This window comes from Suncus etruscus, chromosome 8 (genome assembly GCF_024139225.1).
Source record: "Suncus etruscus isolate mSunEtr1 chromosome 8, mSunEtr1.pri.cur, whole genome shotgun sequence".
Taxonomy (NCBI): Eukaryota; Metazoa; Chordata; class Mammalia; order Eulipotyphla; family Soricidae; genus Suncus; species Suncus etruscus.
In genome coordinates, this window is record NC_064855.1 from 1,413,739 (window position 1) to 1,428,719 (window position 14,981).

The 14,981-nt window shown below is 56.8% G+C and overlaps 1 protein-coding gene across 1 annotated transcript; it reads left to right on the forward strand.

Annotated features, from left to right (window-relative positions):
• The first annotated feature begins 3,909 nt into the window (after nt 1–3,909).
• Nucleotides 3,910–7,266, forward strand: ATOX1 (antioxidant 1 copper chaperone). Its single transcript, XM_049778083.1, has 4 exons — nt 3,910–3,967; nt 5,662–5,737; nt 6,072–6,239; nt 7,140–7,266. Exons 1-3 carry the CDS (start codon nt 3,962–3,964, stop codon nt 6,194–6,196), a joined length of 207 nt encoding a protein of 68 aa, XP_049634040.1. The 5' UTR covers nt 3,910–3,961; the 3' UTR covers nt 6,197–6,239; nt 7,140–7,266.
• The last annotated feature ends 7,715 nt before the right edge of the window (nt 7,267–14,981 follow it).

Consider the following 14,981-nt stretch of genomic DNA (forward strand, 5'->3'; position numbering starts at 1 on the left):
AGGTATGCCACCCTCTACCAAAAACAACAACAACACAGGAAGAGGTGTGGAGTAAGAGGGTTCAGAATTCTGATCTATGCCCTCCTGACCTACAGCTGATGCCAAACACCGTTCGAGTGTTGGTTTTGAATGGGCTGGATTTGGGGATGACCAGACTGCTCCCTGCTCAGTGCTTCAGATGGGGCCTCGGGCACAAACTGTTCCCAAAAGCCCCTGTTCATAGCTCAGTTCCTTTCTGGCAGAGAAGGAGCCAGCACAGCTTGTCTGCTCTGAAAACCACAAGTCCCAGTAGACAGGAAACTGAGGCAAGCAAAGAAATTTGATAGGTATTGCTCTCAAACTGGCAGAGGGAAAGGTCTAGGAGCTGTGAGAGGGTGGGGTGCCTGGGAGTGGGTTAATTTATTAGTCAGATTAAATGCAATCAAAACAGATAATGGGATGACTGTGGGGAGGAGGACAGGACCAGATAACAAGAAGCCCCTGTCCGGGAAAGCTCTTTGTCTCCTAAGCCCAGACAGAAGTCAGGTAGCTGCAGTCACGGGGACAGAGAGCCACAGGGACAGAGAGCCACAGCCCTAGAGAGACCCAGAGACAGGTGACAGCAGCAAGCACACCAAAGGGACACAGGTGATAGGGCTCCAGCTGCAGCAGGATCCAGACCGGGTCATCATACACTAGACAGAGACAGAGCAGGGACAGGACCAGGCCATAAGCTGAAGGAGGCAGATGGTGAGGGACAGGACTTACGGTGCTGTACACAGATAATAGGAAAGTGGCATGGAGGGAGGCTTAAAATCATCTACTCACATTGTACAATAAACTCTAATTTCTTCTTCTTCTTCTTCTTTTTTTTTTTTTTTTGGCTTTTGGGTTACACCCAGCAGCGCTCAAGGGTTACTCCTGGCTCTACACTCAGGAATTGCCCCCAGTAGGCTCGGGGGACCGTATGAGATGCAGGGACTCACACCACCGTCCTTCTGCATGCAAGGCTAATGCCTCGCCGCTGTGCTATCTCTCCAGCCCCAAACTCTAACTTCTTAAGCTACTGGGTTGGTTTTTATTTTCTTGTTTTTTTTGGGGGGCCACACCCGTTTGATGCTCAGGGGTTACTCCTGGCTAAGCGCTCAGATATTGCCCCTGGCTTGGGGGGACCATATAGAACACTGGGGGATCGAACCGCGGTCCTTCCTCGGCTAGCGCTTGCAAGGCAGACACCTTACCTCTAGCGCCACCTCGCTGTCCCCGCTACTGGGTTTTGTCTGCAAATTTTTCATTCAGTTCTCAAGAAGCCATGGACTCAGGAATATAGTCAGCTTCGTGCTAACAGAAAATATAGGTCAGCATAGCCAGTCAGAGGTGATCCAAAGCAGCAAGGAAAAGTTAGCACCCGACAGCATCCACACAGGCCCAGGCATGCTCTGGGATATCCACACCCAAAATCTTACATATGAATACAAGGGGCAAAGAGTCTCCAATCCCTTTTTTCAAATCTAGCTGAAAAATCATGCAAATGTTTTACAATAAGATAAGCCAAATTCATAGAACTATGAATCTATGGTATCGGGGTCGGAGAGATAGCGCAGCAGTAGGGCATTTGCCTTGCATACGGCCGGCCCCTGGAGGACCCGATTCGATTCTTGACATCCCAGATGGTCCCCCGAGCCTGCTAGGGGCGATTTCTGAGTACAGAGCCAGGAGTAACCCCTGAGAGCCGTTGGGTGTGACCCAAAGGCCAATCAATCAATCAATAAAGTTTAAAAAATTATAAAAAAAAAAAAAAGATAAGCCAAATTGACTTGGAGAGATAGTAACAGTGGGCAGGATGTTTGCTTTGCTAGCTGCTGCCTGATACCCTGGTTTAGACCCCAGCATCCAATATGGTCCCCTGAGCCAGCCAGGAGTGGATTCATGAACACAGAGACAGAAGGCCCTGAACACAGCCAGGTGTGGTTCTATAGAAAATGAAACAAAGGAGCCGAAGAGATAGCTTGGAGGTAAGGCATTTGCCTTGCGTGCAGATCTGTGGTTCGAATCCCGGTATCCCATATGGTCTCCTGAGCCTGCCAGGAGTGATTTATGAGCATAGTGCCAGGAGTAACCCCTGAGTGCTGCCGGGTGTGACCCAAAAAACAAACAAACAAATAAAATGAAACAAAGGAACCGGAGACATCGTTGGAGGTAAGGTGTTTGCCTCGCATGCAGAAGGATGGTAGTTCAAATCCCAGCATCCCATATGGTCCCTCAAGCCTGCTAGGAGCAACTTATGAGTGTAGAGCCAAGAGTAACCCCTGAGCACTGCCAGGGTGACCCAAAATCAAAAAAAAAAGAAAATGAAATGAAACAAAAAGATAGTCAAACTGTGTGTGTGATAGAACTGATTCCATGCAGCAACGCTAGTCATTTTATTCATTACTTATTCACTTACTTTGCTATTGTTGCTGCTAAGGAGGGCCCTGTAGTGCTGGGGACCAAACCCAAGCCTTGAATATACTAGGAATGGGCTCTGTAATTTGTATGATTTTTGTTTTTGTTTTTTGAACATCTCTGGTGATGCTCAAGATTGACTCCTGGCTCTACATTCAGGGATCACTCTTTGGTTCAAGGGACCTTATGAGGTGCTGAGATTAAGCTGGCCACGTGTAAGACAAACACCATCCCTACAATACTGTCTCTGGCTCTTGTACCCATTCTAGCTATTTCCACAGATGCTTTGTATTTTGGGGGGTGACCCTGCAGTGCTCATGGGGCTATTCCTGCCCTGATACTCAGGTGTGACCCCTGGAAGTGCTTGGAGGAACATATGTGCTGCCAGGAATAAAATCAGGGGCAGGGGCAGGGGCAGGATTGAAAACACAGTGGGGAAGGCACTGACCTTGCAAGAGGACGATCACGATTTGATCCCCAGCATCCTATCCGGAGCCTGAAAGGGGTGATTCCTGAGCACAGAGCCAGGAGTAACCCCTGAGCGTTGCCAGGTATGACCCAAAACACAAACAAACATAGCATAAAACACACAGGGTGGGCCACATATATGCAAGGCAAGCACCCCAACTCCAGTATTCTCTCTAACCCAAGTGGCGGTTGTAAAGGCTGAGCAAGTGCCTCTATGAAACGTATATGCATGTTGATACATTTACCTACAGCCATAATCTTGAGATTTATATTATACTATTATACCTATACAGATTACTAAATTTCCAGAGCATTTCATCATTTGGGGGAGAAGGAGTGGAGTGTCCTTTTCTGTTTTTAAGGATTTCAGCATTCTGGGCCACACACCCCCACAAACCTGGGAGCTAGCTGCTTCCAAACCATTTGCTCAGGGGGTGTGTGCACCCCTGGCAGAGCTGAGGGGACCGTGCGGTGAGTAGGAACTGAACCCAGGCTTGGGGAAACCCTGAACCCCACTTGGAAGGAGATAATGGGAGCAAAACCCCCCAGCACAGTTGTTACAAGAGTCAAGCCCTGGAGAAAAAAAAAAACAAGAAGAGCCTCTCTTGCAAAAACATCAGCTGTTTTTGTATGAGCCCAGTGCCCGGGTCCGGGTCTCGGGGTCCACCTGGGGGACCCCAAGTACAGCAGGCCACACCGGGCCACACTCCAAGGCGCGGCTCCCGTCTAGTTTAGGCCCAGCCGGAAGCCAGCGCGCTGGTGGGCGTGGCCAAAGAGACTGACCGGAAAAGGAGTGACACATTAGGCACTGCCGGAAGGGGCGTGGTCTTATGTGTACTTCCGGAAGGGACAGGGCCCGATACGCTCTTCCCTAGAGGGGCGTTTTGCGCAGGACCGGAAAAGGCGTGGCCTGACACATACCCCCCCCACAGAGGAGTACGACGCTGTACGCATGACCGGAGGGGGCTTGGCCCCGAGTAGGCGTGGTTGGCGCTGGACAGGAAGGGGCGTGGCTCACCACGCATTCCCGGAAGCAGCGCCCCAGAGCCCGGAGCTCAGAGTCGCCGTCATGCCGGTAAGTGGCGGGTTCGATCTCCGGCTCCCGCCTCGTCCCGCTGCCGGCGCCCCGAGCCTGGTTGTAGCCGGGGAGCCTCGGGGGCTTCCCCTTGGCCACCGCGGTGAGGATCGGGACCCGTTGCAGACCCGATGGGTCCTGGGTTCGCTCCCCTGGGCCACCCGCATGAGACCCTTGCTGGAGGCCCAAGGGCAGCCGGGCCCAGAGGAGCCTTTCGGGGTCCAGGCCTGGGGCGGTCCCCGCTTGTGCACGGCCCCCGGTGGCTGGAAGCCCCAGCCAGGTGGGCCAGGCACCCTGGGAGCGGGCCCGGGAGCCTCCCTACCTCCCCGATCACCCCCAAGTGCTGGGTGGGTGCAAGGGGACAGAGTCGGCAAGCGCTGGCGAGGCTCCTGGGGGGGCAGTTCTGGGGGTCTCGGCCCACCCCTCCCTGTGGAGCGCCCCGGGCACCTCGTGACCAGCCAGCGAGCACCCGGCTTTGCTCACCTGTCTCAGGTGTGTTTCCCCATGGGTCCCTGCCAGGTGCCTGGAGATCAGGCTCAGAGCCAGCAGGGCTCCGTGGGGCCCCCAGAGGGCACTGAGCTTGTTTGCTTCTGACCTTGTTGGGAAACAGAAGGAGGGCGGGAGGGGAAGGAACAGTAAATACCATCTCATTGTGGGCATCTCACTGTGGAGCAGGAGGAGAGAGGGAGTAGGGGCTGATCCAGGCAGGGCGGACTTTGCACAGGCCAGGCCAGGCCAGGTCACTGTTGCTCTGTGCCTCTGCTCCTGCTATGGTAGAGGGGACTGTCCGCAGGAAGGAAGGAGACCCCGCCCTGGGGACAGATCCATGGAACACCGCTGCACACCCTGGCCTTCAGAACTGGTCAGCTGGGGCTGTTGGACCCTTGGGGACAGCTGCAGAAAACCGCAGGTCCGGCCCCCAGTTCTGTGACTGCCACTCAGACTTTGGCCATCCACTCAGCCTGGACATGGGGAAGCCTGACCATGAGCCCTGTCATGAGGACACGACCTTTTCCTCCTTCATGAGGAAAGTGGGCACAGTGGGCTGGAGATGCAGACGTGGGCTCTCAGATCCCAATCAGTGCTCCTGTGCTGGGGTCTTGCTCCCCTAAGCCGGGCCCAGTGGCCAGCCACACCCAGTGGAACTCCCTATTTACTCCCTTCCATTCCTCCTCCCTCTTCCATCTCTCCCTCCCTCCCACCTGCAGCCGAGCTTTGTAGAAAAGCAAAGTGAAAGTCACAGCGAGCTGCCCCAGCCTCTCCAGGAACTTAGCGGACTCGCTTCCCGCCTGGCTAATACTCTCAGGGTTAGGGGAGCACAAGTTGTGAAGTGGAGGTCCTTGCCCAGGACCCACAGGCGTCCCTGAAGGGTTACATGGAACCTGCATCCCCTGCCCTTCTACAATTCCCTTCAGCACACTGTTCTTTCTACCCAGAGCTGGGCTCCTGGCTTCTGTGGGTGCAAGTGTCTGAAAATGCTGCAACGTGGCAGGGGCAACCACCAAAAGAGGGGACACTGGCCTGTCCTTTTCACCCTGGAGACCCCCTAGGAATCCCAGCCCAGTGACAGCAGTGCCCCCGCAGCTCAGACCCAGCGTGCTTTGAGTTCCGTGTTCGGACATAGAGCACACTCGGGACTCCCAAACCTACCGCCTGCCCACGCACGCTGCAGCTCAGTCCCTCATGTGTTCCAGAGACACGAGTTCTCCGTGGACATGACCTGTGAGGGCTGCTCCAATGCTGTCACGCGCGTGCTCAACAAGCTGGGAGGTGAGCTGCTGGCCCAGCCCTGCATGCCCAGAACCAGGACCCAGCAGCTGAGAATGCACTCGGGCCGCACCGCTGCACTGGGGACCTGGTTCCTGGGAGGCTTGGGTGCTCGTGGCACCCAGAGATGAGACCTCAGAAAAACAACAACCATCTGCCATCCGAGCCTAGAAAGCGGCAGTGACCGGAGGCTGTCCCAGGACGGAGGCCCCAAAGGGGAGGGCCAGGCTGGGGGCTGGCAGGGGCCCTCCTCCCTACACCCCTCTGCTGCAGGGCTGCTCCCTCTCCTTTCTTCTCTCCCAAAGGGGCGAGTCCTCTCATCCCCCCTCTCCTACAGGGGTGCAGTTTGACATCGACCTGCCCAACAAAAAGGTGAGCATTGACTCGGAGCATGATGTGGACAAACTACTGGAGACGCTGGGCAAGACCGGCAAAGCTGTGTCCTACCTGGGGCCCAAGTAGGGGCTGGCCTGTGCAAGATGGACCCCTTCGACCCCGCAGGCAGGTGGGTGTGCGCTCCCAGGCCAGCCCCCTGCCTCTTGCCTGCTCCCCGAAAGCCCAGCCCGGCACCCACTGCCTCAGCAGCAGGAAGGATCTCGTGGGGTCCGGGTTCAGGACCCTGCTATCACCGTGAGCCAAAGCCAGGATCCCAGCAACTCTTGGCCCACTGGACTTCTCTTCTCAGTACTCGGGCTCTGAAGGCCAGCTGCTTGCCAAGCCTGTGCCCCGACTCCGTGCTGTAGCCCGGCTCCTTTCTGAGCGTGGGACAGGCAGTGTCTGGGTGCCTGTGGCCTACGGCTAAGTTCTGTGAGAACCTCTGTGCAGAATGTGTCATCTTCAGGCCTTGCACCCTCCCTCTGAGCCTGGCCAGCTCTACCAGGTTTTCACCGCTGTCACACTCCTCCCACGTGGGCCCGTGGCTGTGGGCAACTGTCCATGGACAGGTCAGACTGCTGGGCCATAGCTCACTTCCACCTTTGGGCATAGCTGCTGAGCATCCACGCCCAGCCTCCTGCCCAGGGCTCCTACTTCCTCCCATCTGAGAGCTTTCTGTGTCCACCTGCCTGCAGTGGGTGACATCGTGCAGCTCTGTACCACCCAATTGTCCACTCGGTCACCAGAGCAGAACAAGGGCCCCATGGTGCCCTCGCTCTTGCTCTGAGCCCTCCAGCCCTGGCTCCCAGCAGCAGCACATCTGATGCCAGGAGCCTGTGCTCGTTTGCCTGCTGCCAGGGTTAGGCCCGGTTTGGAGACCTGGCAGGCAGAGCCCAGAGTATCTTCACTCACCCCAGGGCCTCTGAGCCAAGCTCCTCTTCCCGCCAGTGCCTGCCACGCCATCCGCCTTCCTGCAGTAGCCCATGAATGGCAGCAGGTGGCGCCCCTGCCCACCACCTCTGTCTTGCAGGTCCCCGGCCTGTGCCCGCCCTCCTGCCAGTCCTCTGGACCTAGGGACCAGAAGACACTCTTCCTGCAGAGATGCACCCTGCATCCCCCTGGGCCCCCAACAATAAAGTTCAACAGCCCTGTCCGGAGGTGCCTGTCCTGTGTGCTGTCTCTTGAGGGCTGGGTTGGGATCGGATCTCCAAAGACAATCCCACTGTCCCTGTTTTTCGTTCTGTTTTGGGGCCACATTCAGTGCCACCCATGGATTGCCCCTGGTTCTGCACTCAGAAATGGCTCCAGACAGGCTCGAGAAACCCTATGGGACGCCAGGGATCGAACCCGGGTCTGTCTGCCATGTGTGCGATGCAAACACCCTACCCACTGCTATTGCTCTGGCCCCCAGTTCCACTCTTCTTCTCCCAGGAGTCACAGTGGAGGGGATGGAACACGGGTAGGTAGGTGTGTTTCTGGGTATAGGTGCTGTCTGCATGTGTTTGTATTTTAGATATGGGGACAGTGTACATATGTGTGTCCCAGCGGGTACATTGTGTAGGAATGGAATGTGTGTGTTGTGAGCATGCTTGTGGGTCTGGGGGTGAGGAGGGTGTGTGTACATCTGTGGGCCTAGGGCGGAGTATGTGTTTTTGTGGATTGGGATTGTATATTTGTTGGCTGGGATGTGTGTGTATTTGTGGGTGTGGTGCAGGGAGGTGTATTGGGGCCTGGGGGGTGGATTGTGTATTTGTGGGTCTGGGATGTGGTGTATGTTGTGGATCTGGGGTTGGGGGTATATTTGTGGACCTTGGGTGAAGGTGTGTGTATTCATTGTCCTTGGAGTGGAGACTGTATTTGTGAGTCTGGGGGTGAGGGATATATATTAGTGGACGGGGACTATATTTGTGGGGGTGGGATGTGTGTATTTGTGGCCCTAAGGGTGCGGGCTAGGTACAGTGTGTCTGTGGGTGTGGAGGGGTACAGGGTATGGGGGGCCAGATGAAGGAGAGTATGGTTGGAGTTGTTGACTGGGTGCCTCTAAGATGCCCCTTAGTTCTCTGGCTGCCTGTGAGTCATCTCAGGCCCAGTTGGGGACTCAGCAGGACAGGCAGGAATTCATCTAACATTACCCCCATTCTCACCACAGCTTTGGGGTGGAGGAATACCAACACTGAGCAGTGCAGCCCCACCCCGTCTGTCTCAGCCGGGGGCTCCTATCTCCCCCACCTCTGCCTTAGGGAAGCCTGACCTTGGGGAGGGGGCGTCCCTGGTTCCCACTGCCACGAGATGCTTCCAGAGAAGCTTTCCCTTCCTTCCCTCTAGGTGGCGGCCCTGCACCTCCTTTTTTGGGAAATGGAGGCCCAGGTCTTCAGCAGCATGGACCAGCTGGTGCAGTGGTTGGGCATATCCTGTAGTGTGTGTGTGGAGGAGTGGGCTCTGGCCCCTTGAGCATCTCCCCCGAGTCTCCTTTCACCCTCCATGCCCTTCCCTTCCCACCTGTGCCAGTGCAGACAGAAATTGCTTTCTCCTAGAAGCATCTCTGCCCATTTCTAGCTCACAGGACTCAGTTTCCCTGCACGCACCCACCCCCCCAGCAGGCTGATAGCACTGTGGGACTAGACACTTCCTGGCAGCCACCCCAGTCCCAGGTGCACTGTCCCATCTCTTGGCCTCCCTCAACTGCGTATTCCCATGCAGACCCGGGTCCAGCCTGCTGTGGAGGTAGCTGGGAACACCGAAACAAGAATAGCGAGGGGTGGGGACTGGAGTGATAGCATAGCAGTAGGGCGTTCACCTTGCACACAGCTGACCCAGAACGGACCCAGGTTCGATCCCTGCATCCCATATGGTCCCCTGAGCCTGTCAGGAGCGATATTTGAACGCAGAGCCAGGAGTAACCTCTGAGTGCTGCCGGGTGTGGCCCAAAGACCCCCCCTCCCGCCCCCAAATAATAAAGAAGTTTATTCTTTTTGGTTTTTGGGTCACACCTGGCAGCGTTCAGGGCTTCCTTCTGGCTCTGTGCTCAGAAATTGCTCCTGGGGCCCGGAGAGATAGCACAGTGGCGTTTGCCTTGCAAGCAGCCGATCCAGGACCAAAGGTGGTTGGTTCGAATCCCGGTGTCCCATATGGTCCCCCGTGCCTGCCAGGAGCTATTTCCCTGAGCAGACAGCCAGTAGTGATCTCTGAGCATCGCTGGGTGTGGCCCAAAACCAAAAAAAAAAAAAAAAATTGCTCCTGGCAGGCTTAGGGACCATATGGGAATATGGGATGCCGGGATTCAAACCACCATCTATCCTGGATCAACTGCGTGCAAGGCAAATACCTACCGCTCTACCGCTGTGCTATTTCTCCAGCCCCAAGAATTTATTTTATTTTTTTTACTATTTCCATTTTTTTTTTTGTTTTTTTGTTTTTTTGTTTTTTTCGGCCATACCCATTTGATGATGCTCAGGGGTTACTCCTGGCTAAGCGCTCAGAAATTGCCCCTGGCTTGGGGGGGACCATATGGGATGCCGGGGGATGGGGGATCGAACCATGGTCCTTCCTTGGCTAGCGCTTGCAAGGCAGACATCTTACCTCTAGTGCCACCTCGCTGGCCCCTATTTCTTTTTCTAAAAAAAAAAAACAGTGAGGGGTGATGGAACTGGATGGACATGGGATGTGGTTTCCCATTAGACCAGGTACCTCACAGTCCTGCACCCCAGCCACACTGAAAGGTCCCCCAGACTCTAGGAACCAGCTTTCAGGGCCTTTGGGAACAGGTAAGTGGCACCACAGAGCACAGCTGTCCCCTGCAATTACTGCCCAGCAGAGCCCCAAGCCCCTCATTTCTGGGGCGTGTCTGCCAGCTGCTCGTGGCTTCCTGTCTCTTCTCCAGTCTGCGCTGTGGGAGCAGCCAGCCTGTCTGTGCTGTGCTGTGCACATCTGCCAGCCCTGCGTGTTCTAGAAACTTCCCTGATGCCTCCAGTCCTTCGGGAGGCCTGTGTCAGACCTGCCTCTCAGGGCCCCCACAAAAGCTGCGTTCCTCTCTGCACCCCAACACCACAAGGGAGCCCAGGCTCTTCAGACTTTTGCCACCCGCACCCCAGCTGCACATGGCATGTTGGGGTGCCCCAGTATCAGATTATGAGGCATCCTCAGGGTGTCATTGCTGGGCCAACTTTTCAGCAAAACTGACTAGTTCCTTGAAGAGGGAAGAAACAATGGCCACACCCCCTTCCTGAGCACACAGCCTGGCACACCCACTTCTCTTCAAAAGCCAGTGAACCAGACTTCAGAGGCTGAGCAGGACCCCCAGACGCTCAGGGAAGCACTGACTCCCACTTGACCCCAGGGAAGCATCTGAGGGTCAGCATCGCTCTGACTGGTCCCCGCAGTCTCCTGACCAGCCCAATGTGCCACTGGCATGTACCTGGCCCTGACAAAGCTGCAGAGGCCCCAGCCCACGGGTGGCAGCATGGTGATGGTGTGACCGGCAGGGACCAGGCCAACCCAGTCCGCTCACCTCTCAGACAGTCCCCAAGAAACTGGGCAGCAGGATCCTCCGTCTCCCTCCATCTCTGCTGCCCACTGCTGCCTGGCCCTGCTGCTTAGGGTTTAGGTGCCATCTGTACCTCATCACCACCACATGAGACTTGCTTTTGGGGTCCCTCTCCTCTCCCTCAACAGACATCAAGTCCAGTGTCCTGGCATGAGAGATGGTGGGGGGGCCAGCTGCACCCTCACACTTCCCCCACTCAGCCATGCTCTGCTCTGGGCCCCACCCTACCTCAAGGTCTGGCCACATCCCCCCAGCTGGAAACTCCACATAATGAGCTGTTTTGAAAATACGGTTTTCCTGCTCAAAACAAACTCCTGAAGGTGCCCGCCTGCCAGCAGCCTTCCACGCCAGGCGGGCGCTCCGGGGCTTCTTTATTCAGGTGCCCGCAGGGCTGAGTCCAGTCGGGGTGTCGGCCAAGGCTAGGAAGGTCGCCCAGGCCAGGGGGCACTGGGGAGGGGCACACAAAAGCCAGCACTGTGGTCCCCAGCGGGGGTGTTTTCCTAGAGGGAGAGACCTGGCTGGCTGAGATCAGTGACCGGAGACGGGAGTGAGGGGGGGGGTCAGGGATGGAGCCAAGGCCAAGCAGTAGCAGCCCCCGACCCCCACCGCAAACGCCAGGTGAGGTCACAGGCGCAGCTGCTTCCTGGCGCCCCTTGGCCGCAGGGTTCAGCCCTTCAGTACTTTTCCAGCCCTGAAGCCCGGACCCATGGGCAACGCTTGGCCAGTAGATGTTGGGGGAACTAGGGAGCCCAAACGAAGTTCATCTTGGGCTTGGATGCATGATCTCCCCAACATGGGACCGTCAGCCTTACCTTCAGCCCTTCTCTGCCTCTGTCCTGGAGCATCTGTCATGGGTCCCCTTGCCCGAAGAGGATGGGACCATGGGGGTGGGGGCTGAGCAACAGCACAGGGAAAACCATAGTCTCTGCACGAGATCACCTCAGTCTGATCCCTGACGCTGAACAGGTCCCCCCAAGTACCTCCAGGTGTGGCCAAAACTCTTTTTTTGGTGGGGGGGATCCCACCCGACAGCACTCGGGTTCTTCCTGGCTCTACCCTCAGAAATTGCCCCCGGCAGGCTCGGGGGACCCTAAGGGATGCCGGGATTCGAACCACCAACCTTCTGCATGCAAGGCAAATGCTCTACCTCCATGCTATCTCTCTGGCCCAGGGCCCAAAACTCTTTTTTTTTTGGCCACACCCAGGGGTTACTCCTGGCTGTCTGCTCAGAAATAGCTCCTGGCAGGCACAGGGACCCTATGGGACACCGGGATTCAAACCAACCACTTTTGGTCCTGGATTGGCTGCTTGCAAGGCAAACGCGGCTGTGCTATCTCTCCGGGCCCGGCCCAAAACTCTTAAGAATAAAATAAGTTGGGGCCAGAGCAATAGCACAGAGGTGGATCATTTGCCTTGCATGCAGCCGACCCGGATTCAATACCCAGAAAATCATATGATCCCAGAGCCTGCCAGGAGTGATTTCTGAGCTCAGAGCCAGGAGTAGCCCCTGAGCACCGCTGGGTGTGGCTCCCCCCCCCCAAAAAAAAAAAAAAAAAAAAAAAAAACAAGCCAAAAAAGTCCAGCGAATCCCGTGTGTCACACTGGAAAAGCTCTTTCTGCTGTGTGGGAAGCTGAGTCCTTCCCTGGAAGCCCATGTCCCCCTCCCTTGCCGCCCGAAAACTGCTGGGTGCTGTCCTGGTAGCCCTGATGCCGTTGGGATCGGTCCCTTCAGAGCTTGGTCCTGTTTGGGTGCCGAGTGTGAAGACAGACTTCCTTTTCTTTCCTTCTTGTGGGCTTTTAAGGCCCTCGGTGTCCTCTGAAGCTTCTGGTGACCAGTTCAAGGCTCTGGATCTGAGGCCAGGGAGAGTCATGGGGAAGGTCGGTGTCTAGCAGTACACACACACAGCCAGTGCACACAGTCCACACACACGGCTGACCCACACGTGGTGGGTCCACATACGTAGCCCCCCCCACAGTCCACACGCATAACCTGTCTATACACAGTCAGCCCACATACTGCCGGTCCACACACACACAGGCTCACACAGGCGACGGGAACAGGCGGGCTTGTGTGTGAGAACCGACTGTGTGTGATTTACGATGTGACTTATGATGTGCAGACAGGCTGTGTGCAGACGGACGTGTCAGCCTGTAACTGAGAACAGAAACTGGTGTTTTTCTATACGATGCTGCAGTGACCAGATCGGCCAACGTGATTTGACCACCCAAGTCCACGTGGGGGTCCCCAAGTGTGCTGCTCCTTTTTGTGTGTTTTGGCATCACACTCAGCGGTGCTCAGGGGTTACTCCTGGCTCTGCACTCAGAAATTGCTCCTGGCAGGCTCAGGGACCCTACGGGATGCTGGGGATCGAACCTGGGTCTGCCCTGGGTCGGCAGCATGCAAGGCAAACGCCCTACCCGCTGTGCTATTGCTCCAGCCCCTCATTGGCCGGTCTTAACAGTTAGTCACAGAGAGGAAATCCGTGCTCACCTGTGTCAAAATCACCCGGGAATGGATGGAGGAGGGTTTTTCTTGTTTTTTAGTTCTTGGGCCACACCTGACTGCATTCGGGGGTTACTCCTGGCTCTTCACTCAGAAATCACCCGGCAGGTTTGGGGACCTATATGGGATGCCGGAGATTGAACCTGGGTCCATCCTGGGTCAGTGGCATGCAAGGCAAACGCCCTACCACTGTGCTATCGCTCCGGCCCTGAATGGAGGAGTTTCGAGTTGGGGCTACGAATGTGGAGTTGGGGCCTGAGGGCATATTATTTGGTTGGGACCCTGGGTGCATTAGGGCTGAAATTGAGAAGTAGGATTTATCATCTCACAGCTGAATGACAGTGGTTTCTTTTCATTGTGGGGATGTTTTGGGAGTCACACTCAAGGTTCTGAGGACCACTTCTGGCTCAGTCCTCAGGGGACCCTGTGATGATGGCAGGACCCAGGCCTGCTGCAGGCCAAACTGGGGCTCCCTGCTGAACCGTCTCCCTGGCCTGGGAGCAGAGGTCGGCGAAGGTCCAGGCTCCCCTCAACCCCACTGGAGTTGCAAGCCACCCCCTGCCCACCCACCCCAGTGCCAGGTCGCTTCCCTGTGGCATCTACACAGCAGACCGACCTGGTCCGTGGGGCCGGGGGAGGCAGGACCCTGTGTTGGGGCTGAGCTGCGTGTCCACTGTGTGGAAGAGCTAGACCAGACACGCCGCTCAACGCGTGGAGGGCCCTGGCAAAAGGGTTGGGTGTGGTGTGAAGGAATCTGGGACGGGCCCCAGCACCCTCGCTGTTCCTCCTGAACCCGGTTTCTAGAACGTTCCAAGCAGGCCTGGGGGAGGAGAGCTGGGGGGTGCAAGGACTTTCCTGTGTTGGGGCCTCTGTGAACTCTGCGCCCAGATGAGGGAGAAGCCCCCCCTAGGAGGGACAGCTGCCTGGGACAGGCCAGGGCTCCCATCTGCGGCTACATCCTCGTCTAGAGCTTCTCCATATCCTCCTGGGCCCTAACCCCAACCCATCTGCCTGCACAGGCCTTTGCCCCACTCCAGAGAAGGCCCAGCGTGCTCAGGGATCACCCCTGGCTCTGCGCTCAGGCATCACTCAGGGCTCTGCTTGGGGCTCCACAGGGTTGAGTCCTGGCTTTGTGCTCAGGGCTCATTCCTGGCTCTGCTTGGGGGGGGCCTGGGGAGCCCTGGGCAGTGGCTTTCCCACTCTCTCCTATCTCTCAGCCTTCCTCCTGGTTTCTTCCAGAATTGGGAAGGGAGGTGGCGAGTGGGGACGTGGCTGGGCCGGCTGGTGGGGAGGACCTGCAGCGTGGCAGGCAGAGGGACTGGGCGGGGAGCTGACCTCAGCCCGCAGGAATGTCGGCTGCAGCAACAGGCCTGGGCTGCGCTGGAAGGAGGAGGGAGGGGAGATGGGGGGCCAGGCCAGGTGGGTGCCGCTGCCTCTGCCGATTTGGGGCAGGAAACAGCCCTCCCCACACACACACTTGAGCCGGGCTGTAAGAAGAGGGAGGAGGAGCCCACGGGCCAACTGCAGAGAACAGCAGGCATCTGAGGGGCCCTACGGAGCTGAAAGGATCTGGGGGGCCTAAGAGGTCTACTAACATCCCCCACCACTGGAGCATCTCTTAGATTCTAAGACTTAGAACCTTCTGAACTGTACCCAGCCCCGCACCAGCCTGCGGGCTACACTGGGGGTTGTGCCACCGTCGGGCACAGGAGGGGTGCTGTGTCCTGCTCTGTCCTCAGCGCCCCCCCCCCGTATCTATTTGTAGAGCAGCAAATAGAGCCAGGGGATGTTCCCAGTCCCTGTGCATGGGGCGGGTCTGGTCTGCA

What these genes read in the sequence shown, in the direction of transcription:
- ATOX1 (XM_049778083.1), top strand. An exon ending in CGTGCTCAACAAGCTGGGAG is followed by an intron (nt 5,738 to 6,071) that starts GTGAGCTGCTGG and finishes CCTCTCCTACAG; the next exon opens with GGGTGCAGTTTGACATCGAC.